Source organism: Rhinoraja longicauda, chromosome 2 (assembly GCF_053455715.1).
Source record: "Rhinoraja longicauda isolate Sanriku21f chromosome 2, sRhiLon1.1, whole genome shotgun sequence".
In the NCBI taxonomy this organism is placed as follows: Eukaryota; Metazoa; Chordata; class Chondrichthyes; order Rajiformes; family Arhynchobatidae; genus Rhinoraja; species Rhinoraja longicauda.
In genome coordinates this window covers 107,592,486-107,617,942 of record NC_135954.1, presented here as the reverse complement: position 1 = coordinate 107,617,942, position 25,457 = coordinate 107,592,486, and the positions used below count along the sequence as shown (strand labels likewise).

General features: G+C 40.1%; 2 protein-coding genes across 6 annotated transcripts in view; both read right to left on the bottom strand.

The window, feature by feature from the left end:
- The window catches only part of LOC144608130 (enhancer of polycomb homolog 1-like), a 174,988-nt gene that overhangs the window by 24,959 nt on the left and 124,572 nt on the right, over positions 1 to 25,457 (bottom strand). For all 5 annotated transcript variants that reach the window (XR_013549169.1, XM_078425538.1, XM_078425514.1 and 2 more), the window contains 8 exons: positions 19,173 to 19,318; positions 18,649 to 18,855; positions 17,970 to 18,118; positions 17,322 to 17,481; positions 16,789 to 16,965; positions 15,530 to 15,619; positions 10,064 to 10,212; positions 7,297 to 7,652 (listed from right to left, as the gene is read on the bottom strand). Coding sequence is in view for 4 of the 5 variants with exons in the window: in XM_078425538.1 (XP_078281664.1) it covers positions 7,297 to 7,652; positions 10,064 to 10,212; positions 15,530 to 15,619; positions 16,789 to 16,965; positions 17,322 to 17,481; positions 17,970 to 18,118; positions 18,649 to 18,855; positions 19,173 to 19,318 (1,434 nt within the window). In the remaining variant the exon portion in view is untranslated. The remainder of the gene's footprint in view (positions 1 to 7,296; positions 7,653 to 10,063; positions 10,213 to 15,529; positions 15,620 to 16,788; positions 16,966 to 17,321; positions 17,482 to 17,969; positions 18,119 to 18,648; positions 18,856 to 19,172; positions 19,319 to 25,457) is intronic.
- LOC144608118 (kinesin-1 heavy chain) overlaps positions 1 to 25,457 on the bottom strand; it is a 331,882-nt gene that overhangs the window by 285,972 nt on the left and 20,453 nt on the right. The gene's annotated exons all lie outside the window — the stretch shown is intronic.

Sequence of the window (25,457 nt, the reverse complement as noted above, 5' to 3'; positions counted from 1 at the left end):
ATTTAAGCCTGCTTCCATGTTTACATCTTGCAATTCTTCCACTCTCAATGAACTCATAAAAAGTTGGGAATGCACGACAGCACTTCACAACTTTAATGCAAACATGGTCCAAGAAACAAATTCCAGGTGGTGAGATGAGAAGTGACTGTCTTTGAAATCAAGGGAGTATTTGACCAAATGTGGTACCAAGAAGTCTGGTAAAACACTCAAATGGCTGCAGTCATACTTCACACAAAGGAAGATAGCCGAGGTCATCACTTCAGGTGTTTGAGAACGCCATACGACAAAGCGGCATTAGTAATGGTAGAAAAGTGAAACATGCTATGCCCACACGCTGGAATGGTTTAGAGGCATACAGACATGGGTTAATAAGCGCCTAATAACATTTGTGCCACACAACTGCCAAGTAAGAATCTTCTCCAAAATCCCTGGAGGAAACCCCTACCATCAAAAGGGACCGCCACATAACATGATTAAACAAGCAGACAATGGCTGGGCATTCAGTTATAAATAGCTTCCCGTTAAAAGACATGGAATACCCCACCTGAAAGTTGCCCTCCATGCCACAGACTGCCCTGACTGGAAGTATATCTCCATCGCTTTGTCAAAATCCTTGAACTTCTTCATAAAACAGAATTGTAGCTATACCTCACCTCAATACTGCCACAGTTCAAGTCGGCTTCTCACCAAAACTCTCTTAAGGATAAGGAACAGGCAATCAATTGCTGGATCAGCATGTGAAGCCTTCGCATCCCTGGAAATGAGTTTTGTTCTGCCACTCAAGGTATTTTTTACCGTATGAAGATGGAAGTAACAATTGAGATAGGATACTCTTCATTTAACATATAACAAACATATAACTACAGCATGGAAACAGGCCTGTCCGGCCCTACCAGTCCACGCCGACCATTCTCCCTGACCTAGTCTCATCTACCTGCACTCAGACCATAACCCTCTAATCCCCTCTTATCCATATACCTATCCAATTTACTCTTAAATAATAAAATCGAGCCAGCCTCCACCACTTCCACTGGAAGCCCATTCCATACAGCCACAACCCTCTGAGTAAAGAAGTTCCCCCTCATGTTACCCCTAAACCTTTGTCCCTCAATTCTGAAGCTATGTCCCCTTGTTGGAATCTTCCCCACTCTCAAAGGGAAAAGCCTACCCACGTCAACTCTGTCCGTCCCTCTCAAAATTTTAAAAACCTCTATCAAGTCCCCCCTCAACCTTCTACGCTCCAAAGAATAAAGACCCAACCTGTTCAACCTCTCTCTGTAGCCTAAGTGCAACCCAGGCAACATTCTAGTAAATCTCCTCTGTACCCTCTCCATTTTGTCGACATCCTTCCTATAATTTGGCGACCAGAACTGCACACCATACTCCAGATTCGGCCTCACCAATGCCCTGTACAATTTCAACATTACATCCCAACTTCTATACTCGATGCTCTGATTTATAAAGGCAAGCATACCAAACACCTTCTTCACCACCCTATCCACATGAGATTCCACCTTCAGGGAACAATGCACAGTTATTCCCAGATCCCTCTGTTCCACTGCATTCCTCAATTCCCTACCATTTACCCTGTACGTCCTATTTTGATTTGTCCTACCAATTTGTATGAAGAACTCCATAAACTAAGCAGCTTACCATACAGAACATTGCAGGCCACAAAACTGATATAATTTCTGCCATCCTAAATATTTAGCTGTCAATGATAAATACAGGAGTCATCCATAAAATATACTGGATCAGCCCCAGGGAGATTTGGGCAGATTGTTTTCTCTGAAATGCCAGAGATTGCGGGGAGACCCGATAGAAGTATATCAAAATATGAGAGGCATAGATACGGTGGACACAGAGCCATTTTCCCAGGTTGGAAAAAATCAAATACTGGAGGGCATAGTTTTAAGGTGAGAAGGGCAAAGTTTAAAGGAAAAGTGTGGGGCAAGTTTTTTTTATTACACAGTGGTGAGTTCCTGGAATACGTTGCCGGGGGTTGGTTGAGGAAGATATGATATTGGCATTTAGGAGACTTTTGGACGTGCAAGGAATGGAGGGATATCGATTATGTGCAGGCAAATAATTGGTTTTGGCATCATATTCGTCATTGGCATTGAAGGTCGAAAGGTCTGTTCTCGTGCTGTACAGTTGTGTGCTCCAGAATATCATCCAAATTCCCAGCCCAAACTTTTAATGTGATTAAACCACTTCACAAATAGGAAAAAAATGGCTTGACACTATATAGTTTCGGTCATAGCGTCACAACGTGGAAACAGGCCCTTCGGCCCAACTTGCCCACACCGGCCAACATGTCCCAGCTGCACTAGATTTTTTAGATTTAGATTTAGTGTCCCACCTGCCCGCGTTTGGTCCATATTCCTTCGAAACAGTCTTATCCATGTACTTGTTCAACTGCTTCTTAAACATTGGGATAGTCCCAGCCTCAACTACCTCCTCTGGCAGCTTGTTCCAAACACCCACCACCCTTTGTGTGAATAAGTTCCCCCTTAGATTCCTAATAAATCTTTTCCCCTTCACCTTAAACCGATGTCCTCTGGTCCTCGATTCATCTGCTCTGGGCAAAAGGTTGTGCATCTTCCCGATCTATTCCTCTCATGATTTTATGCACCTCTATAAAATCATCCCTCATCCTCCTGCACTCCATGGAATAGTCATAGCCTACACAAATTCTCCCTATAGCTCAGACCCTCTAGTCCTGGCAACATCCTCGAAAAAACAATTACGATTTACAAATTAGTAATAATTTGTACCAATTCTAATCAAAATATTTGAAATTGTAGGGGTGGCATATTTGATATTGATATTATGGAGCATGAATTAAGCCCACCAATAGACTTGGATAACAGTAAAAAGGTGCATCTTTTACCAACATAGCATTTTTCAATTATAGTTAGAGCATTCATGAATATCTGGAACATTTTTATATAAGCAAAAGCTACAAGCCACCATGGTCTCCAATCACACTGCCAGACAAAGGGCATGGAAACAGAGCTTTCAGCCAATCTAGTATGCATTTCAAACATTCACTAATCCGCATTAATCTCATGTTATTCTCCCCTCACTCCCATCAATTCCACTTCAATTTTACCACTCATCCACAAATTAGTGGCAATTTGTACTGACCAATCAACCTCCTTTGAGGAAACTAGCATTCCTGGAGGAAAGGAGGTCACAGGGAGAATGTGCAAACTTGCCACTGGCTGAAACAGACATTCCAGTTTTTAAAAAATGGTACACCAGTAGTAGGAACCCCAAATTAGAAAGATCTGAGCTAGTTATTTCTACATTTCTAACTGTGCAAATGCATCATATCAACATTATAAATTCTTCCAAGAAATGGGATGATTTGTCATGCTTAGCAGTTTATTTTTAAGTTAACTACATAGAATGCACATAGTACCCAGGGACATACCTCACCCTCCCTGAAGGTTAAATAAGCTTTTGTCTCCTTCGCAGTTCTAATGAAAGGTTTAGTTTAGTTTCGAGATACAGCACGGAAACAGATCCTTCGGCCCACTGATTCCGCGCCGACCAGTGATCCCCGCACACTACCACTATCCTACACACACTAGGAACAATTTTTTTAACCAAAGCCGATTAACCTACAAACCTGAACATCTTTGGAATGTGGAAGGAAATCAGAGCACCTGGAGAAAACCCATGCATGTCACTAGGAAAAACACCGTACAGACAGTACCCGTGGTCAAGTTCGAACCTGGATCTCTGGCGCTGTAAGGCAGCAACTCTACCACAACACCGCCATGCCACCCCAAGGTCTTAGGTGTTCGTTTTTCCAAATTAAAAACACAATGCTGGAAATATTCAGCAGATCAGACTGCATTTGTAGAAAGAGAAACAACTAAACTAACATGGCTCCCTTTACTTCAATTCTGTTTTTTAGACAGGTCTCCATCAGACATACAACTCCAATTATTTACAATTATAAAGGCATAACATATGGATTATGTATTAGATATTTTGGATTGCACAACCAAAGGACTCTTGCTATTAGTCTTTGAATGCTTACTGTAAACTTCAATGATACTATGTAACTTTGATTTATTTTATCCTCAGCATTAAATTTGTGGATATCCTGTATTTATGGGCTCCTTAACTTGCTCTCTGCAATGAAACTTTGAATTTGTGTTGAATATCAGTGTTACAAATTCAGGTCTGCAGTGGATATATTCTAACCTATAACAACCAACATTCTGGGATTTCAACAGTGCCAGCCACATAAATACTTTGGTTAAAGGAACAGGTAAAAAGGAGAGTACCCCAGTGAGTGATATACTTCTTGGCATTTCAAAGCTTTTCTATCATCAACTAGGTACAATTCAGAGAGCCACAACGGAATATTCTCTACCTGCCTGAATGAGTACAACTTCAACATCATTCAAGAAACTTGATGCCAAACCGAACACAGCCACCCTTTTGCTTGGGACCACATTGAGCCCCTAAAAAGCTAAAAACAGGTCCTCCTCAGGGCACGGCAGGGTTCCATCCACGATAACCGTTTGTAACCCAGTTTGCAAGATTAAAAGTGAGGCAGGGCACGCTTCTCCCACTGCAGAAGATGCCAGAAGGTGGATTGTCCCAAAGAAATATACAGTCTGAAGCAGACTTTTAAATCTCATTTTGCCATTCTCAATTATAAAGTTGGTATCAATTTAGCTCAGGCCTATCTGGATCTACTAATGATAGTTTAAAAAAATATTATATTCAGAGGAGGTTTTAAATGCAATTGATGGTAAAAGGACACTCGATGGTGCATCTCTGGAAAGGATATTCAAGATGGACATCTCGTCTAAGTAAATCAAAGAACTGCCACCTGAACTCCACAAACAAAGTTGCAATACATGCGATTTAGAAAGTGTAGTAATACAACCTAACAACTTCAATAAAACCACTCATACCTGTGACCTCTATCACCAAGATGAGCAAGAACAGCACGTGTCTGAATTGACCATCATTTCCTTTCCAAGGAAAACATCATCCCTCCTTTGCTGCCGCGACCACGTTCTAGAACACTATCCAAAAACACTATTGTACACTGTACCAGATTGACTTCATGGTTCAAGAAAATGATCTATCTTCACTCAAGCTCAATAAGGGGTGGGCAATAAATACTGGCCGTGTCACATTGCAAATGTTAAATTAGATTTACTGTCTGTATATCTTATAAATATGTCAATGTAGACTGACTCATCAAACCAGTGAACTTGGTAAAAATGTGAAAATTTATAGCAAAGGGTCAATATATAGTTTAAAATTTGTCTCTCTCCTAATGAAGGGCACAATCTTTTCCTATTTACTCCAAAATCACTTGTAATTTGGAAAGCCTCCAAAATCTTGTTTCCTCCAATCTTTACACTAATACATTCTGCAATTTAAAAGCCAACTCCATTCATTTGATTTGATTCATTCAATTTGCATGTTTCAGAACATTATAAAATAGAAACGGTTATGATTTTAAAAAAAAGGCAGAACAGTGCAACAGTGAACTTTCCAATACTGCTATTTTGCAAAGCCACTTCCAAAATTCAGGTTTCTTTAAAGTTGAGCAACATCACACAAGCATCATTTCTCAGCTTCTGCTTTACAAGCTATTTGGACAAGTACATGGGTTAGAAAGGTTTAGATTTGGGTCAAACACAGTCAGGTGGGGTTAATGTAGATTGGGAATCTTGGTTGACATGGGCAACTTGGGCCAAGGGCTTGTTTCCCTGCTGTATGAATCTATGACTGCTCTACTTCATTACTGAGGCACAGGGGATTTTTAAATACCCTGGATTACTGTTTGTTATTACTTAAAAAAAAGATAAATTAATGGGTCTGAAACTTCCAATATTTCATCCATTTTGGCTGTGGGCATGTCATTGGAGGTCTCCTCTACCTCATTCATAATCATTGTCAAACTCTCATCTTCTCAATCACCCTCATCCTGATGGAATATGAACTTTGGGGTAAATCCCACCTGTTCCATTAACATTACAAAATACTGAGCACAGGATGTTTACTTCTTACTAACTCTAAGCTAAGCAAAGCCTTATCCCCTCTTCAATGGGGTTAATTAATTATACTCCATTCCATAAAAGCCATGGGCAGAGGAGTAACAAAACTTTTATTTGAAAATAGAAAAACGTACACTAGAGAATACAGTTCACTTTTCAATCACCTGTGCCAGATGCATTTCCAGAAAAAAAGTTTCCTGTGCTTTGATCAAAATATACCTCACCCAGCCTTATCATGATTTCTACTGCACAACCATAAAGAATTCAATTTCCCGTAAAAGGATCCTAAATAACAGTCAGTGTTGAAGTATAGATATGATCCCACAAAAAATGGATAAAGATTGCAAAGGTTTTCACAAGTTGATTATATCATTGGGATGTATTTGATCAAAGGTCAACCTATAGTACAATTCTGGATCTTAGATTTTTGTTAACATGATTGAAACTTGGCACATTTCCATCCACTCTACGCAACATTTGAATCCTACTCCCAAGACATGCACGGCACTTAACTTCTACCATCGTAACCTACTCACATTATAACAGATGTCTCATTGACTAATACGGTCTTATTTTACGATTTAGCAGTTTCCATAATGTTAAGGAAATGTTTTAAATGACTAGTAACAAATCAACTTCCCCCAAGCTCATTCTGCATTTGCATCTTTGGAAATAGTGTGAATCCCCATGCATTTTTTTTCTAAGAGTTTTCAGCATTGGCTTTCCTACATTTCATTTTAGTAGCATATAAATAATAAAAGAAACAAGACAAAAAGAAAGGTTTTAAGGATGGATTATACCAGGAGAAGTTTAATTGCTTTCTGCTGCTTCAGTGCAGGCTTCAAAACCTAACAGCATTTAAGTTTTAAAAGTTACTAAAGGTAGAGCAAAACAGCTATCCTAAGAAAACAAAGACATTTAATTTCCATTTGTATTTAAGCAAATGTGCAAAGTAGCCAAGAAATAGATCAGTTAAAGGTAACAGGAAGAATTTCAGTTTAAAATTAATCCAGCAGTTCATATACATAATTTTTTTCAATGTGCTGCCACACGTTCAAACTTCCAAATGGTGACAGCCAATTTGTGTATACAACTTTATTTAGTATACTGCAGAAGATGCCAATAAAGACCTTGCAGGCAGTTGTGTTTAAACCTGACATTGCTTTCCCAGCATAATACAATATTATGCTCCAGAACTGCATTGCAATCACATTCGTATTGAATAAATTACTGTTTGAGTAATCACAGCACGTACCACTATTCTGTGTTGAACCAGTGCCACTGCTTTTGCTGGAGACAGAGGTACTACATGGCTGGGTCCCAAGTTGTGCTGTTACTATTCGATTTACACCCCGATACAGCTTTCGGGAGGACAGTTCATCACCATCATTGTCCTGAAGATTTGGTGACCGGGGTCTGAAATGCCGCCATCGGCATGCCTTAATGCTTGCTAGAATCTGAGTGAGGTCTCTAGAAGGATGATCCGAGGTATTTATTTGTGAGGTATTGGCAAATTCATTAAATGCAGAATGGGGTGGGGAAGAGAGTATCTCAGGATCCAACTGATGAAGAAGAATGTCATTTGCCGTGTGCGCTCGGTCCAACAAATTCCTACAATTGGGGAAAAAAGAAAGCATCAATAAGTTTCAGGATTTTTTAGCGTGCAAATTCAATCAAGGATTCACTGCAGTCACTCAGAGAATGTACAGTGCCCTCCATAATGTTTGGGACAAAGGCCCATCATTTATTTATTTGCCTCTGCACAGCACAATTTGAGATTTGTAATAGAAAAAAAATCTCACGTGGTTAAAGTGCACATTGTCAGATTTTAATAAAGGCCATTTTTATACATTTTGGTTTCACCATGTAGAAATTACAGCAGTGTTTATACATAGTCCTCCCATTTCAGGGCACATGTCTGGGACACAGCAATGTCATGTTAATGAAAATAGTAATGTTTAGTCATGCATATCCTTTGCATACAATGACGGCTTGAAGTCTGCGATTCCTGGAATCACCAGTTGCTGGGTGTCTTCTCTGGTGATGCTTTGCCAGGCCTGTATTGCAGCCATCTTTAGCTTATGCTTGTTTTGGGGGCTAGTCCCCTTCAGTTTTCTCTTCAGCATATAAAAGGCATGCTCAATTGGGTTCAGATCGGGCGATTGAGTTGGCCACTCAAGAATTGACCATTTTTTAAGCTTTGAAAAACTCCTTTGTTGCTTTAGCAGTATGTTTGGGATCATTGTCTTGCTGTAGAATGAACCGCCGGCCAATGAGTTTTGAGGCATTTGTATGAACTTGAGCAGATAGGATGTGTCTATACTCTTCAGAAATCATTATGCTACTGCCATCAGTAGTTGTATCATCAATGAAGATAAGTGAGCCAGTACCTTCAACAGCCATACATGCCCAGGCCATAACACCCCCACCACCGTGTTTCACCGATAAGGTAGTATGCTTTGGATCTTGGGCAGTTCCTTCTCTCCTCCACACATTGTTCTTGCCATCACTCTGATATAAGTTAATCTTCGTCTCATCTGTCCACAAGACCTTTAACCAGAACTGTGGTTGCTCTTTCAAGTACTTTTTGGCAACCTGCATCCTATTTTTGTGGCTAACCAGTGGTTTGCATTTTGCAGTGTAGCGTCTGTATTTCTGTTCATGAAGTCTTCTGCAGACAGTGGTCATTGACAAATCCACAACTGACTCCTCAAGAGTGTTTCTAATCTGTCGGACAGGTGTTTGGAGATTTTTCTTTATTATGGAGAGAATTCTTCGGTCACCTGAGCAATTACAAACACCTGCGAAGTCATGTGTCCCAAACATTATGGTGCCCGGAAATGGGGGGACACTATGCATAAACACTGCTGTAATGTCTACATGGTGAAACCAAAATGTATAAAAATATCCTTTAATAAAATCTGATAATGTGCACTTTAACCACTGTAACTCTCACACTTGCAACTAAAGACATTACAGCAAACAAATTATGTCACATTGAATTAACAGCATTCAACTTAGTTTTCAGTTTAGTATTATTTTTTTCATTTCCAAATGACGCCTTTAAGAAATGCTTCCATATCCAATTCCAACAGTGAGACACAAAGTGCTGGATTAACTCAGCGGGTCAGGCAGCATGTCTGGAGAGAATATGGATAGGTCACGCTTTGGGTCAGAGGAAGGATCCCAGCCTGAAACGTCCCCCATCTAAGTTTAGTTTTAGTTTAGAGATACAGCATAGAAACATGCCCGTTGGCCCACCGAGTCCACGCCAACCATCAATCATCCATTCACACTAGTTCTATGTTAGCCTACTTCCTAAACCACTCCATACACGCCAAGGGGATTAAAAAAAAGAGGCCAATTAACCTACAAACCAGCACATCTTAGGGAGGTGCGAGGAAACTGGAGCACCTGGAGGTAATCCATGATTACAGGGAGAATGTGCAAACTCCAGTCAGCATCTGAGATCAGGATCAAACCAGTGTCTCTGGCTTTAGATTTCACACCTCTTCTTCCCTTATCCGATACCCTTTTGACTCCTTTTCATCACCCTCATCCTCGATGATTATCCTAGTTACCCTTTAGTCACCTTTGCAATTTACTCCACCCATCTGCCAAATACACCACACCACACCTCACCTGTTTCCACCTGACACTTGTCTGTCTTTGCTCAACTACCATCTCACACTACCAGCTGTCTCCTCCCTACAATAGGAGCTTGATGCAAGCTCCTGACGCAAATCATTTGTCCATCCCCTTCGTACGTGCTGCCTGACCCGCTGAGTTTGTCCAGCAATTTTGAATTTATGAATTTACATCTCTGATGAAACCAAATTGCTATATAAAGGTTTCATTTGTTTTAAAGGTAATAAATTTCATCACAGAAATTGGCAGTAAAAATATTTAAGACTGGACATGGAAGTTACTTCTGAGCAAAAATATATTTTAATTTTAACATTAAAGCTAAAAATACCATCTCTTTGAACTTTTAAAATTTAAAATAATCACTCTTTACATACCTTCCACCTCGACCGACACGCCTCCGTGCAAAACCAATACACCTCCTGGGAACAGTCAGTGTAGTGAGGCAGTATCTATAACGAACATCTCCTAATCCTCCCTCTTCCGGACTACACCATGGCCAATTGCCCGTTTGGTCCAGACGAGGCTGCAAGAAAGGAAAACAAATTAACCAGTCTGAAACAAGATGCTTAATTGAGAAAGGCAGAAACTTCTACTTTTCAGATGGGTTTCTGTTGCACTGCATTTAGACAAGAAACAGAAGGCTGTATAATTCCTATAGGCCAATAACACAGACGTATCTAGTTTTTCAATATTGCTATACTATGAATATTCGTGAACAACTAATATTTTGAAAATATTTTGCAGGGCACAGCGTGGAATAATTTGTTTAAATATCCTATTCAAAATATTGAGAACTTTCTTCTAATTTTCTAGTGCATAAAATGTTCAACGGAAAAACCTTCAATTTGAAAAAATATTATCATCATATCATATCATATATATACAGCCGGAAACAGGCCTTTTCGGCCCTCCATGTCCGTGCCGCCCAGTGATCCCCGTACATTAACACTATCCTACACCCACTAGGGACAATTTTTACATTTACCCAGCCAATTAACCTACATACCTGTACGTCTTTGGAGTGTGGGAGGAAACCGAAGATCTCGGAGAAAACCCACGCAGGTCACGGGGAGAACGTACAAACTCCTTACAGTGCAGCACCCGTAGTCAGGATCGAACCTGAGTCTCAGGCGCTGCATTCGCTGTAAAGCAGCAACTCTACCGCTGCGCTACCGTGCCGCCCATTTATTAGTTCGATAAAAACACATTGTATCAATTGTAATCACTCAATATATTACAAACCTACTTAGTCATTGTCTTCAACTTCTTGCCAACTACTCAGTTTTAGTCTCAACTGTATTTTTGCTGCCTTACTGTACTGAACAGCTTGCAATCAAACTGAAATAAAATGTTGTTTATATTTTTTACGACATTAATTTGAATTTTATTTCAGTTTGAAGTTTTGTGCAAAAAGAAATCTCCACTCTAAAACATTGAATTTCATCTGCAGAAATTCTTAATTGATATACATAAAACTAGATTGCAAAGAAAGCCTGTCTTGTTGTGAGACTGATCAGCAACGACTTTAAAAATAAATTAAGTTGGCAGTAGCTTTGGTCTATTCAGCCCATTCACTGAATTGCACACCGTAGAGACATTCAGCCCATTTTATTTGCTTTAATCTCCAGAGCTTTCGAGTTGTAAAACAACCACTAATGCATTCTCCAAATGAAATTTAAAAATAGTACTTTGTTTCAATCAACTTTTTAAAAGAGCAAAAACTTTGACAATATCCTTGCAAATTCCTGAAACACACACAAGCCTTTAACTGTGAAACCTGCTAAAACAGAAAATATTCTTTCACATTAATTCTTCATTTTAATGAGAAAGCTATACTAGATAGCTAATTCACAGTTCAAAAAATACACTGCTTTTTCCTAGAAAATGGAAGGTGCAGTTACCTTGAAAGTGATTTTTATCCTGATTGATGATTGGTATACTTTCTTATTCAATTTTATGAATCGTAATTTCAGCTAATCAGGATATTTACACAGAAATACTGTCGTGATTTCAGCTTACGTAGAAAGACTGTCATCAAAACAAGTACAATTGGCTGAAGTGACCATAGGCTTTCAAGAAGGATGATTCTGCACTGTACAAGAAACCAGGTATAATCTCCGCAAAGCTATCAGGGATGCCAAGAGAGAATCCCGAAAACCAGCTGGAGGCTCAGTTCAATCAAGCTGATGTCAGGCGACTGTGGCAGGGCAGGCATGCCATAATGAACTACAATTAAAAAATCAGGGGAGCTCTGGCAATGACCTCCACCAGATAAGCACAATGCCTTGTATTCCGACTTGGACCAGGGAAAGTTCCACCTCTGTGTGTCCTCATCCCCTGCTGGCTGTGTCCCACAAAGCTTGGTGGCAGAAATCAGATCTGCTTTCATAAGGATAAATCCTTGGAGAGCAACTGGCCTGGATGGAAACCCTAGACAGGGTTCTGAAATCATCAACCAATTTTCAACAATGTCTTCAAAACAGCCACTTCAATGGTTCCCATTCCCTTCAAGGAAACTGTCATTTCAGTCCCCAATAATAACATAACCCGTCTCGTTGATTACTGCCCAGTGAGCTCTAACAACGTCCATAATAAAATGCTTGGAAAGATGGGTAATGGTGCACATTTGGTCCAGTCTTCCAGACAATCTGGATGCCTTGCAATCTGTGCACTGGAAGATAGGTCAAGTAGAACACCATCACTCTTGCACTACATTTCATTGAAGTCATAGTCGTATAGATTTGGTGAGCCTAACCTGTGCAGGAAATCTAGATACAAATTTCACAAAGATGTCAGGGGTGCCAAAAGACAATTCTGCACCAAGACCTTGACTAACCACACAGATATCTGATTGGGGCATCCTATAACAGGATACAAAGTGAAGTTGGGCAGAATTGCTGGCAACAACAGACCTCCCCAACACGTTATGCTCATTTTGAATAGAAGATCAGTGTAATCAGTCTAAAGCAGATATTGATCGGTTCTTGATTCGTAAGGGTGTCAAAGGTTACAGGGAGAAGGCAGGAAAATGAGGTTGAGAGTGAAAATCAACCAGCCATGATCGAATAGCAGAGCTATTGGAAGAGGATACAGGAGCTTGCAATCTTGGAGGTCCAGAATAGCTTCTTCCCATTCCTGAACCAATCATTTCTTTTGCACCCCCTTCCTGGAGATGCTGCAAATCATTAACAACTCTAGATAGACACAAAAAGCTGGAGTATCTCAGCGGGTCAGGCAGCATTTCTGGAGAAAAGTAACAGGTGAAATTTCAGGTCGAGACTCTTCAGACTATTAACTACCTCGTTTGGTTATTCAATTGTTGGACTTAAATTTATTTTTGCATTACTAAGGATCCACTACACTGTTGCACCATTCTGCTATTTTTCACTCATTTATTGTTGCTTCTATTACTATATATACAGTTTACTCTGAAGCTTCATGTGTACAAGGAATTTCATTGCAAACATGACAATAAAGTAATCTGAATTTGTATGTTGAAGAATCATACATTTCACCCAAAACCTCAGGATTGAAAAAAATATATAATTTATCATTTACAAGGGAGGGCAAAACAGATTGAGAAAGGCACATTAGAGGTCAAATACAAGCTTAGTTCAATGGTTGCAACCTCAACGGAGTTGTGAAATGCATGGAAACTTTATTGCAGAAAAAGCATGCTGGCAAGGCATATTTACAGAAGGAGCTATATTGCCACAAATAGCATGCTTCGGGTGAAGGCAAAACTGATGCTCCCTCAGTTAAACTAGATGAAAAACGACTTTGGGCCTTTAATGTAGCTAAACATCCCAAGATGCCCATGGGAGTGCTCTCAACATACTGAAATGAGCCACAAAAGAGCTACCAGATGACCCAACATTTTGTCAAAGAGGCAGGGCTAATGAGGTAATTTTAAACTGTCCCGCCCACCCCCTCCCCTCCCCACAGCCTAATGGACAGCTGCAAACAATGGAGCTGCTTATTTCATACATGACTGGGACACCAGGACTGGAAGAAAATGTATCTGGGAGGATTACAGAGTTTAGGAAACGACGTTAGAAGGCTGGCACAAGGCCAGAGGGATTTGAAAACAACACTGAATGTATTGAAACCAATGCATTGTTTACCAGAAGCCAGAGGGTTGAAACTAGGTTGTGAAGGGATAGCTGTAGTAACTGACAGGCAGGACATCGGTTGAAGAATTTTGAATTCATCTTAGTATGACAACATATGTGGCGAAGAGAGCTTTAGAATAATTGAGCTGTTGCACAGATAAAAGGTTCCGCTAATGATCTATTGCAGAGGCTGAGTCAGGCAATGTTAGGTTGGAAAAAGACAGTCTTAACGAGGGCAGAGAGCTATTATCTGAGCCAAACATGATATTTTTTTTTATTGTTTATTGTCACAGTGAAAACCATTGATAACCAAGCTGCAAAGAGTGTGAAACTCAACCAGATTCTTGACAGGGAATCAATTGTTAAAAATGAAAGTTAGTGAGGGATGATTTATGAGAAGGATCAAAGGCATTAGCTTCCGTGATAGCATTTAGCTGCAGGAAACGTCTGGTGATCTATTACCAAAATGAACAAGCAGTCTCACAAGTTAGAGCAGCTGAGGCAATGGGGAGTTAGAGTTGGATATAATCTTTACATACGAAATATTACTATTTTCATGAGGTGCTGCAGGTACAAAGAATATATACATTAGATTCTTGGGCTACAATGAAGATTTTCCAAGTTAAATTTCCTGGTATGAACATGCAAATCTGTTGCACTTCAGGCAAAGAAATATCTTTTCGACCAAATTATTTTTTTATCTGTTAACTCAGCACCCCACAGAACTTCAGTTTAAATGTACAATGCAACCACTTAATACTAATTATTGTGTTACTCTCTTTTGCCTGCATTACTTGCACCCAGCAGCCATCATACCAGAACTCCTAAGACGTACATGTTTGTAGGTTAATTGGTTTGGTGTAAATGCGAGGATTGTCCCTAGTGTGAGTCGGATAGTGTTTCCGTGCTGTATCTCTAAACTAAACACTTCCAGTAATTTATATTTCAGCACAGTAATTACAGCATGATGAATGGGTAAAGAAAATAGTAAAATTTAATAACATTGTAGCATGATTTGCTGCCTATGTGTTAAAATAACTTACTTTAAGGCCTCATTCAGTTACAGCAGGGATATCAAAATTAAAAAATATAGGGTATCAACAAAACTGTATAACTTGATTGTATTAGCATAAGCAGATGGACTTTCATTTATAGACACAAAATGCAGGACAGGCAGCATCTCTGGAGAGAAGGAATGGGTGACGTTTCGAGTCGAGACCCTTCTTCCGATCTTCTCTCCAGAGATGCTGCTTGTCCCGCTGAGTTACTCCAGCATTTTGTGTCTGTCTTCGATTTAAACCAGCATCTGCAGTTCTTTCCTACTGATTTTTATTTATCATTAGCTCATTTATAAATATTAGTTAATTATTTTTAAACAACAGAAAACTTTAATTTTCAGAAATAAATAGATGATGTCTGAAGAAGGGTCTCGACCCGAAACGTCACCCATTCCTTCTCTCCCGAGATGCTGCCTGACCTGCTGAGTTACTCCAGCATTTTGTGAATAAATCGATTTGTACCAGCATCTGCAGTTATTTTCTTATAAATAGATAATGGAACTGAAACTATGTCAAGACTGCAGAAACCAAAATTCTGAACCAAGAAAATCTATGCTTCATGCTTATGTTGAACTATAACCACAAATGTGTAGCACGATGCTTCAAGCAATACAAAGCCAATATGGAACAAATATCAATCTAAAACAACACGCAAATTTTTTGCACTTACTGAATAGTATTGACATCCTGCTTTCCTTCGGAAAGCAAAAGGACCATCTGGATCATTCTCTTCTTCTGCTTCTGAGGATGCAGAATGGACCTTAGGCAATAGAAAAACAAAATGTAAGTTTTCCAAAAGACTGAAGATAATGAAGATTGAGCGTTATCTTTTACTTCACCACATAATTGCACCCGTTTATGGTGGCCTTTTCCACTTTGGTTCAGACAATTTCTCAAACAATGAATACATTCATTTCTATATTCCCTCCTGCTAAGCTTTGGTTTTACAAACAGCTCTTGTTTGAAGCACTAGACCGTTTGTGAATATATCTCACATTGTTATTTACCAATAGGCACAGTGCTTTACAACAGACTAACTTTTCAAAAAAACTAACCTCGCCAATTAATACGTATCACCCCCTTCATAATGCTAAATCTATCATGGTAAAATTGTGGTAAGTTAATCAATATTTTCAAAAGTTGATTCTTACCCTCTTCTGTAATAGCATATTAGGGTCCTCCTGCTTGGTTTTAGATTGCTCCTTACCCTCAGTTCCCTTTCTTGTACTCTTCTCTCCCCATCCTAATTCCAATGCCCAGATATTCTCTAATCGGGCAACAGGAATAGCTTTCCCCAGGCTTCAATCTCATTTTGACCAATTCTTTTTTGATCCACATGCAAAGGACTATAATTCTTGTGCTTTTATGATTGCTTTGTTCTCCTCTCCAACTCTCCCACAGCACTTAATAGCAAACTACCTTTTCCTCATTCTCACTCAGCTTCACCTTCCCCATAATCTCTTATACCACCCCATTTTCCTCCTCCACTGATCTACTTTCCTTGTGTTATCTTCCATCAGCTGTGATCCAACTTGAACCACATAACCTTTCCTCTACTCTTCTCACACTATCTTTTCCAAATGGTTCTGATCCCTCATTTCTTAACTTGAGAATTATAGTCGGTCTTGATTCAAGTTGTGAATCATGGGAAAAATATTTATCATTAATCAATCTTGTCGTTTCTCCATCTAGATTTATAATGAAAAGTAATTTTAACAATGGATAAACCATTGCGCTATTTCTGGTGGACATATGTAGAAGCAACAATTTCACACGACATTTGACTTTGTAAATTTAGAAGCCCAAGCCAAAGGTTTATAATTGCACCTGCACATTCTCATTTAAATTCCATTTAACAATGTAGTTCAGTACTACGGCAGAAATAGAAACGAACCCCAACGTATTTCATTAATGAAGCACAATACAGACCTGCGAGAAGGGCTCTTCGTCCGAGCTGGGAAAGTCATACTGGTTTATATCCTTTGCATTAAAGACTGGCAGTGCAGCAGGACTGGTCTGCTGAGGTGCAGCAGCAATTGGTTGTGAGATTTTATGTTTTTTCTTCTCATATTTTCTCTTGGGTCGTATAATCTCCACATTCTCTTGCTACAGCATAATAAGCACAGATCTTTTAATATTATACATTGCAACTATCAGCATATAAATGGTATTTACTCATCCATGTGAAAATGTGACGCTTAAGATTTTCTGCTGTAATTATCTCTGAATATACTTGTATATCTTACTGATTTAATATGCAACATACCAAAATGAATGAATAACTAAACTGAAATCCAATAATTTTCACTGTTAGTTTGCACAGAAAAAGAATGATTACTGACCTTAACTGGAAAACTATTAGAGATCATTTTCAGAGCAGTGCTCATCTTTGATTTTAAGTGTTAGCTTGCTATGTACTACTAAACATTGTATTATTCATTGTACAGTGACTAAGGTCTTACCTTATTAACTTTGAATTCTTTAAACTCCATAAAGTCTTGATGTTTAAATTGATTGCTATTTGATATTGGAATAATGGGCACTGCATAGGTAGGCTTTGCATGCTGCCGCTGTGCCATGACCTCTGATAAAATCTCTCCACTGAAATCACCGAGACTGTGCCTGGAGTATGAAAGATATTTTCAGTCAAATGCTCTCTTAATCAGGGGGACATGACATAGACTAAAGGACCATGCTTTTGTCAGCTTAAAATAAACCAAAGGAATAAAATGCAATACAATCTTACAGTTGAGAGGCAGGAAAGGAATATAGCTTTGAAAAGGATATAAATTGAACTCTGTGACTTTAACAACTTTTTTTTTTATATGATCTGTTCAGACTTATCTTTGGTTGCTCAACCAATTAATTGTTTGCGTTCATCTATAAATCATGACAGTGGAAGCACATCTTAAAAAATATAGCAACATTTTCACCATATTACTGAAATAAAACCTTGACCAGACAACTCCATCTCTGCATGTTACTGCGTACATCTGTATTTAAGAATAAATTACTCGGAAATTTACTGAATTTAATGTGCAGCAAAGCACTTTGGAGCTATGTGCAAACACCCTTAAAATGTATAAAATGGCATTCTCGAGGGTATTTACCTTTTTTCTACAATTTCCAAAGTCAGATGCAACAATTCTCTCTTGCTTTTTTCTCGCCGTTTAATCATCTCCAAGATAGTTACAGCTCGACTAAGATCCCTGCGCAATTTCAGCATCTTTTCATACGAAGCCTCATCATTTTTACGATTCTGTAGAAAATAAACATCCATTGTGTTTTGCAGCTTTATTAAACAAATAACATTAGACTATCAATGCCATTTTTTTGCTATTAAATGCTTTATAGTCTTTACAGTGAAAGGAATTTACAGAAATGGGATATATAAAAACTCAAGCAACCGAACAAGCTATTCAAAATATGACAATGGTTTAAGTATAATTTTTTAAAGAGTATTTTATGAAATGCAAATCTTCAGTTCAAAATCATGAAATATGATAAATCAACATTTATTTATTTGCACCATGAGCAAAATAATGATGTATCTAATTTTAAAAACGAAAACAGCTATCATAATTAATTTCTTTCCTACACAAAAGTGAAAAAATAAGAACGTATCATACAAGTCATTACATAATTTCATGTGTTTACCAAATTAAAATTTGGTAACGTATTTCATGCATCCTTAGATATATGAAAGGGTAGTTTAGAAATATTCTAAAAGATGATTAGATGCCAGGACCAAATTTTAATTGGTAAATATGCATATCACATCTCACAAACCTTTCTAGTCTGCATTTTCTCAGTTCTTCTCCTGAATGCAACATAAGGATCGTTGGTGCTGGAACCATCCCGCTTTTCTTGTTTTACAGTTGGAATAAGTGAGCAACCTCGACAGTTTTTCCTTTTCCGAATCCAATACTCGTACACTTCCCAGATCAGGTCATCGTCCTCTTTCAATAGCAACTTTGCCTCCTGGAGCGTTACCAACTGGCAAAATAATTAAAGTTTCAGTTTAAGTAATCAAATTTAAATATTGAACTTTACGTGACTCAATTCTAAAATAAAACATGCAAACCCATCAATGCCCCGGCTACAAGGTAGTTTGTGCTGAAACAAACATGAATATGACTACATCAAGCCCATATTCCACAAGACAAAAAAAGCACACATCTTTGCCATCTAGCAGAATAGGCCAAAATTTCTCAGCATACTTCATCAATAAAAAAAAGCATTAAGTCAACAAAGCGACAAGTACAACAAAGGCACCATAAATGCAGCCAGATCAAGTAAATACATTTTCCTACCTGCTGGCCACTGCCTTTTTCTAGTCGATCAATCATCTCCTCAAATTGCAGAGCAGTGATGTCAATTTTCTTTTTTAATTTATTCACAAATGCTTCATCATCCGAGTCCATGTCATAGTCTGGTTGCTCAGCGTCCAAGCTAAAAGCTGGATTAAAGATGACAACATTGCAGATCAAATTCAGAATAGGTAGTAATAAGACCTTTGTATTTAAGGTTATTTAGTATTTTATTGGAAAATGTACGTAAACATTATCCTTTCCCTTATAAATTTAAATAAAAGTATGCTTACAATATGAATTGTAACAGTAATTGTTATTACTGATGTGAAACCAAAGGGGCAAATACCGTTGAAAGTAAAAATTACGGACAGAAATACAAACGAAAAACAAAATGCCAGAAGCATTCAACAGGTAAGGTAGCATCTACGGGAAGAGAAACAGTTAATGCTTCAGGTCTGAGATCCTTCATCAGAATGAAGAGAAATGTCCACAGTTCACACCTGCATCACCTGACTGCACCACATGACTGGAGGATTTCGCCATTTGGACTGTACGGCGTCTTCAGGCAAGTTAAGGACGAGAAGAGGTTGGTTTCTGATCAACACTCATTAGGATTGCAATGTCTGCACACCGTGAGGTGTTTCCTAATCAACATGTAACGTGCTCAGACATGGTGTCCCTGATGAGTTCCTACTCACTGCATTTGGAATATCTATGGTGAAATGCATCCTTATCACTTGCTGTTGGAATTCAGGGAGAGCAGTTTACATCCCACTCCATGCAAATGTTAAGCTTGCACTGGTTGAACTATGCGCTGCTACCAATAATCTTTAAACGAAGTACCTCAAGTGCTTTGTTTATCTTGTGACATGCATCATTAGCAATTATCAATCATCGTGCTTAACCACCACAGGCACAAACTGCCACGAGGTAAACCTCAAGAATGTCCTACAAAAATATTATCAATACACTTCCTGTTCAACTATAAAGTAGGTTAGAAATGTGTATTGGAGGAGTGGTTAAAGATATCCACAAATACTCCCGCCACCCTTTCCGCGTGGGTTCTGAGGACACAGCCAGGACTGCTATACAACACTACTATACAACTAAAGACATCCACTGTTCAATCCATAGTCTGATTTTCCAAATGCAGACAATCAAGATGTGCTCTTTCTCCCTATTTGCAACAGAAACCGAAGTGCGAGGATCCGGTACAGAAAGTTCTGGTCAGCAGAAAAGACAAATTCTTACTTTGAATCGATGGACTAGTCCATATTCATGACTCAACAGTCAACCTAAATGTGTGTGCCACTGTTGCAAGTGTGCAGAGGTAGTCATTCCAACAATTCCTCAGCCAGAAACCATGGTTGAACAGCGAGACACACTCCCTATTTAAGTTGTGTCACGCTAACCCGCGCAGGAAATCAAGGTAGAGTAACCACACAGACATCTGGTGATTGAGGCAAGCTACGATGGGCTATAAAGTGTTGCAGGGAACAATTGCTGGCAACAATGCATCACTCCCCAATGAGCTCAATACATTCCGTACTCATTTTGAACAGATCAGTGGAACGATGCCACCCACAGCAGTAGGCAAAGGGTACACTTGTCTTCAAGGTCACTGTTGCAGAAATCAGATTAGCCTTCCTGAGTGTGAATCCGTGGAAAGCGATAGGCCCGGCTGCCTCAGAACCTGAGCTGGCAGGAGTATTTGCAGATATCTTTAACATCTCCATACTCTAATACAAGTTTCTAACCTATTTCAAGACCACTATGATCCCAATGCCGAAGAAAAAACAAAGTAACGTGCTTTGATAACTACTGCCCAGAAGCTCTGACATCCATCACCATGAAGTGGTTTGAGAGGCTTGTCATGGCCCACATCAAGCCCAGCCTCCCAGACAGACTAGATCTACTGCAAGGTAGACACAAAATGCTGGATTAACTCAGGGGGACGGGCAGCACCTCACGGTCTGAAGGGTCTCGACCCGAAACATAACCCATTCCTTCTCTCCAGAGATGCTGCCTGTCCCCACTGAGTTACTCCAGCTTTTGCGAATAAATACCAGCTTTTTGTGTCTTCCTTCAATTTAAACCAGCACCTGCAGTTCTTTCCAATAGATCTACTGCAATTTGCCTACCATCAATAGACAATAGGCACAGGAGTAGGCCATTTGGCCCTTCGAGCCAGCACCGCCATTCAATGTGGTCATGGCTGATCATTCATAATCAGTACCCCGTTCCTGCCCTCTCCCCATACCCCCTGATTCCGCTATCATTAAGAGCTCTATCCAGCTCTCTCTTGAAAGCATCCATAGAATTGGCCTCCACTGCCTCCTGAGGCAGAGAATTCCACAGATTTACAACTCTGAGTAAAAAGGGTTTTCGTCATCTCCGTTCTAAATGGCCTACCCCTTATTCTTAAACCGTGGCCCCTGGGTCTGGACCAACATTGGGAACATGTTTCCTGCCTCTAGCGCGTCCAATCCATTAATAATCTTATATGTTTCAATAGGGTCCCCTCCCATCCTTCTAAATTCCAGTGTATACAAGGCTAGTCACTCCAGTCTTTCAACAAATGACAGTCCCACCATTCCTGGAATTAACCTGGTGAACCTACATTGCACTCCCTCAATAGCAAGAATGTCCTTCTTCAAATTTGGAGACCAAAACTGCACACAGTACTCCAGGTGCAGTCTCACTAGGGCCCTGCGCAACTGCAGAAGGACCTCTTTGCTCCTATACTCAACTCCTCTTGTCATAAAGGCCATTAACTTTCTTCACTGCCTGCTGTACCTGCATGCTTACTTTAAGTGACTATGAACAAGGACACCCAGATCTCTTTGTACTTCCCCATTTCCAAACTTGACACCATTCAGATAATAATCTGCCTTCCTGTTCTTACCACCAAAGTGAATAACCTCACATTTATCCACATTAAACTACATCTGCCATGCATCTGCCCACTCAGACAACCTGTCCAAGCCACCCTGCATCCTCATAGCGTCCTCCTCACACTTCACACTGCCACCCAGCTTTGTGTCATCTGCAAATTTGCTAATATTACTTTTAATCCCTTCATCTAAGTCATTAATGTATATTGTAAATAGCTGCGGTCCCAGCACCGAGCCTTACGGTACCCCACTGGTCACTGCCTGCCATTCTGAAAGGGGTACATTAATCCCTACTCTTTGTTTCCTGTCTGCCAACCAATTTTCTATCCATGTCAGTACCCTACCCCCAATACCATGTGCTCTAATTTTGCTCACTAATCTCCTGCGCGGGCCCTTATCAAAGGCTTTCTGAAAGTCCAGGTACACTACATCCACTGGCTCTCCCTTGTCCATTTTCCTCAGATCCACAACAGACATCATCTCCTCTCCCCAATCATCCCTGGAACATTTTGATAACAAGGACAGCTACATTGACCATTTATTTATTGACCATAGCACCACGTTCAACACCATCATTTCAACCAAATGGCACCAAAACCTAGTGACTCTTGCTGTGGTCTCAGTGGATGATTTCTATACACTTTGTACTAATTGGGGATTGTGCTTAGGTATGGCGGTACTTTACACAACTGTATGCAAAAATGGAATTTCACTGGGCGTCTGTACATGTGATAATAAAGAACCATTGACACTGACGCTATAGTCAAGAAAGCACACCAAACCCTCCACTTCCTCAGAAGGCTCAGGAAATTTGGCACATCTCTAATGGTTCTTACCAATTTCTACAGATGCCAAATAAAGCATACTATCTGGATGGTTCACAGCTTTGTAAGACAACTATTGTACTCAAGATTGCTAGATATAGAGAGTTGTGAATGCAGTTCAGTCAATCACTCGCACCAGCCTCCCCCTCCCCCACATTGACTGCCTACATTTCACATTGCTAACACAATCAAGGACTACTCAGACTCCAATCATTCTCTCTTCTTCCCTTTAACTTCGGGCAGCAGATATAAAAGCTTGACAGCACGCACCAGCAGATTCAGGAACAACTTCTTCCTTGCCGTTATCAGACTCTTGAAGCCTCTCATATGCTGATCTCCCAATCTATCTAATTGCAGCTCTTTCTTGCTCTTTGATTATCTGAACTTTCTCTGCAGTTATAACAATATATTCTGAATGGTTTCTTTTTATTTCTTGGACTATCTTGATGTGCTATTGCATGGTACGATTTTCCTAGATGGCACGCAAAACAAAGTTTTTCACAGCATCCTGATATACTCAACAATAATAACCCATCACTAATTGATTATTTGTACTTGGAATATAGAATTGAACAGCACAGGAACAGGCCCTTTGGCCCACAATATTTGTGCCGAACATGATGCCTAGCTAGTTCATGGAAGAAGAGCTCTACATCATGGTGGGCCTGGAGGGTATAAAGGCAACGCCTCTGTTGAGGACAGACCATTCTGGAAACACGTGGCTGTAGAAGCGAGTCCAGATCAGAACATGGTAAAAAGCAATAAAAAGGAACTGCAGATGCTGGTTTATGCCAAAGATAAACACAAAATGCTGGAGTAACTCAGGTCAGGCAGCGCCTCTGGAGAAAATGGATAAGTGACATTTTTGATCGGACTCCTTCTTCAGACTCGAATTCTGAAACGATCCCGACCCGAATCCAGAGATGCTGCCTGTCTGCTGAGTTACTCCAGTATGCTGTGTCTATTTTTAGAACATGGTAGAACTGTATAGCAGCTCAGAGGGATGTTTTAAAAGGCTATTATCTCATCCTTTGTAATGACCAGCAGCATTTTCTCTATTACTTATTTTAGATTCACCAGACTGTACTGTTTCCAGATCTTCAGTACCCGTGATGGATTGGACAGTGTTCACAACTTTTGCCAAACCAGGCCGTGATGCAACCAGAAGTTCAAGAGAATCCTCTGATACCGAATCTCCGTAATCTTCTCAGGAAGTAGAGGCATTGATGTCTGAAGAAGGGTCTCGACCCGAAACGTCACCCATTCCTTCTCTCCCGAGATGCTGCCTGACCTGCTGAGTTACTCCAGCATTTTGTGAATAAATCGATTTGTACCAGCATCTGCAGTTATTTTCTTATATATAGAGGCATTGATGTGCTTTCTTTATAATTGGATCAGTGTGCTGGGTTCCTGAAAAGATCTTCAGAAATATGCACGCCCAGTAATTAAACTTTTGACTCTCTCCACCCATGTCCCGTTGATATAGACCGGTTCATGGGTCCTCATCCTTCCTCTTCCACAGTCCGCAATCAGTTCCTTGGCATTACTGACATTGAGAGCCAGGTTGTTGTGCTGGCACCATTTAGTCAGTCGACCGATTTCACGTCCATACTCTAATATTTGTGCCTTCTGCAAATTACAAACTATATACATCTTTAGGAAATACTACACTGGAGAATAAAATATTTTCAGAAATTCAGCAAACAAGGCATCTACCTATGGTAGACACAAAATGCTGGAGTAACTCAGCGGGTCAGGCACCATCTCTGGAGAGAAGGAATGGGTGGCGTTTCGGGTGCTACCTCTTGTACCCATGCAGAGCTCACTGACTTCAAAAATTTCACCACTAATTTCCACCCGGCTCTTAAATATACTTGGACCATCTCCGACATCACCCTACCGTTTCTGGATCTCACCATCTCCATCACAGGAGACAGAGTAGTGACTGACATCTACTACAAACCTACTGACTCCAACAGCTATCTTGACTACACTTCTTCCCACCCTGTTTCCCCTACTCCCAATTCCTCCGTTTACGCCGCATTTGCGTCCAGGATGAGGTGTTTCATACTCGGGCGTCAGAGATGTCCTCATTCTTTAGGAATCGAGGGTTCCCCTCTTCCATTATAGATGAGGCTCTCACTTGGGTCTCCTCTATAACCCGAAGCTCCACTCTTGCTCCCCCTCTCCCCATTCATAACAAGGATAGAGTCCCCCATTGTCCTCACCTTCCACCCCATCAGCCATCGTATACAACAAATTATCCTCCAACATTTCTGTCACCACCAACGGGATCCCACTACTGGCCACATCTTCCCATCTCCACCCATTTCTGCTTTCCGCAGAGACCGTTCCCTCCGTAACTCCCTTGTCCACTCGTCCCTTCCCACCCAAACCACTCCCTCCCCAGGTACTTTCCCCAGCAACCGCATGAGATGCAACACCTGCCTCTTTACCTCCCACCTCGACTCCATCCAAGGTGGGTCACGACCCGAAACGTCACCCATTCCTTCTCTCCCGAGATGCTGCCTGACCTGCTGAGTTACTCCAGCATTTTGTGAATAAAC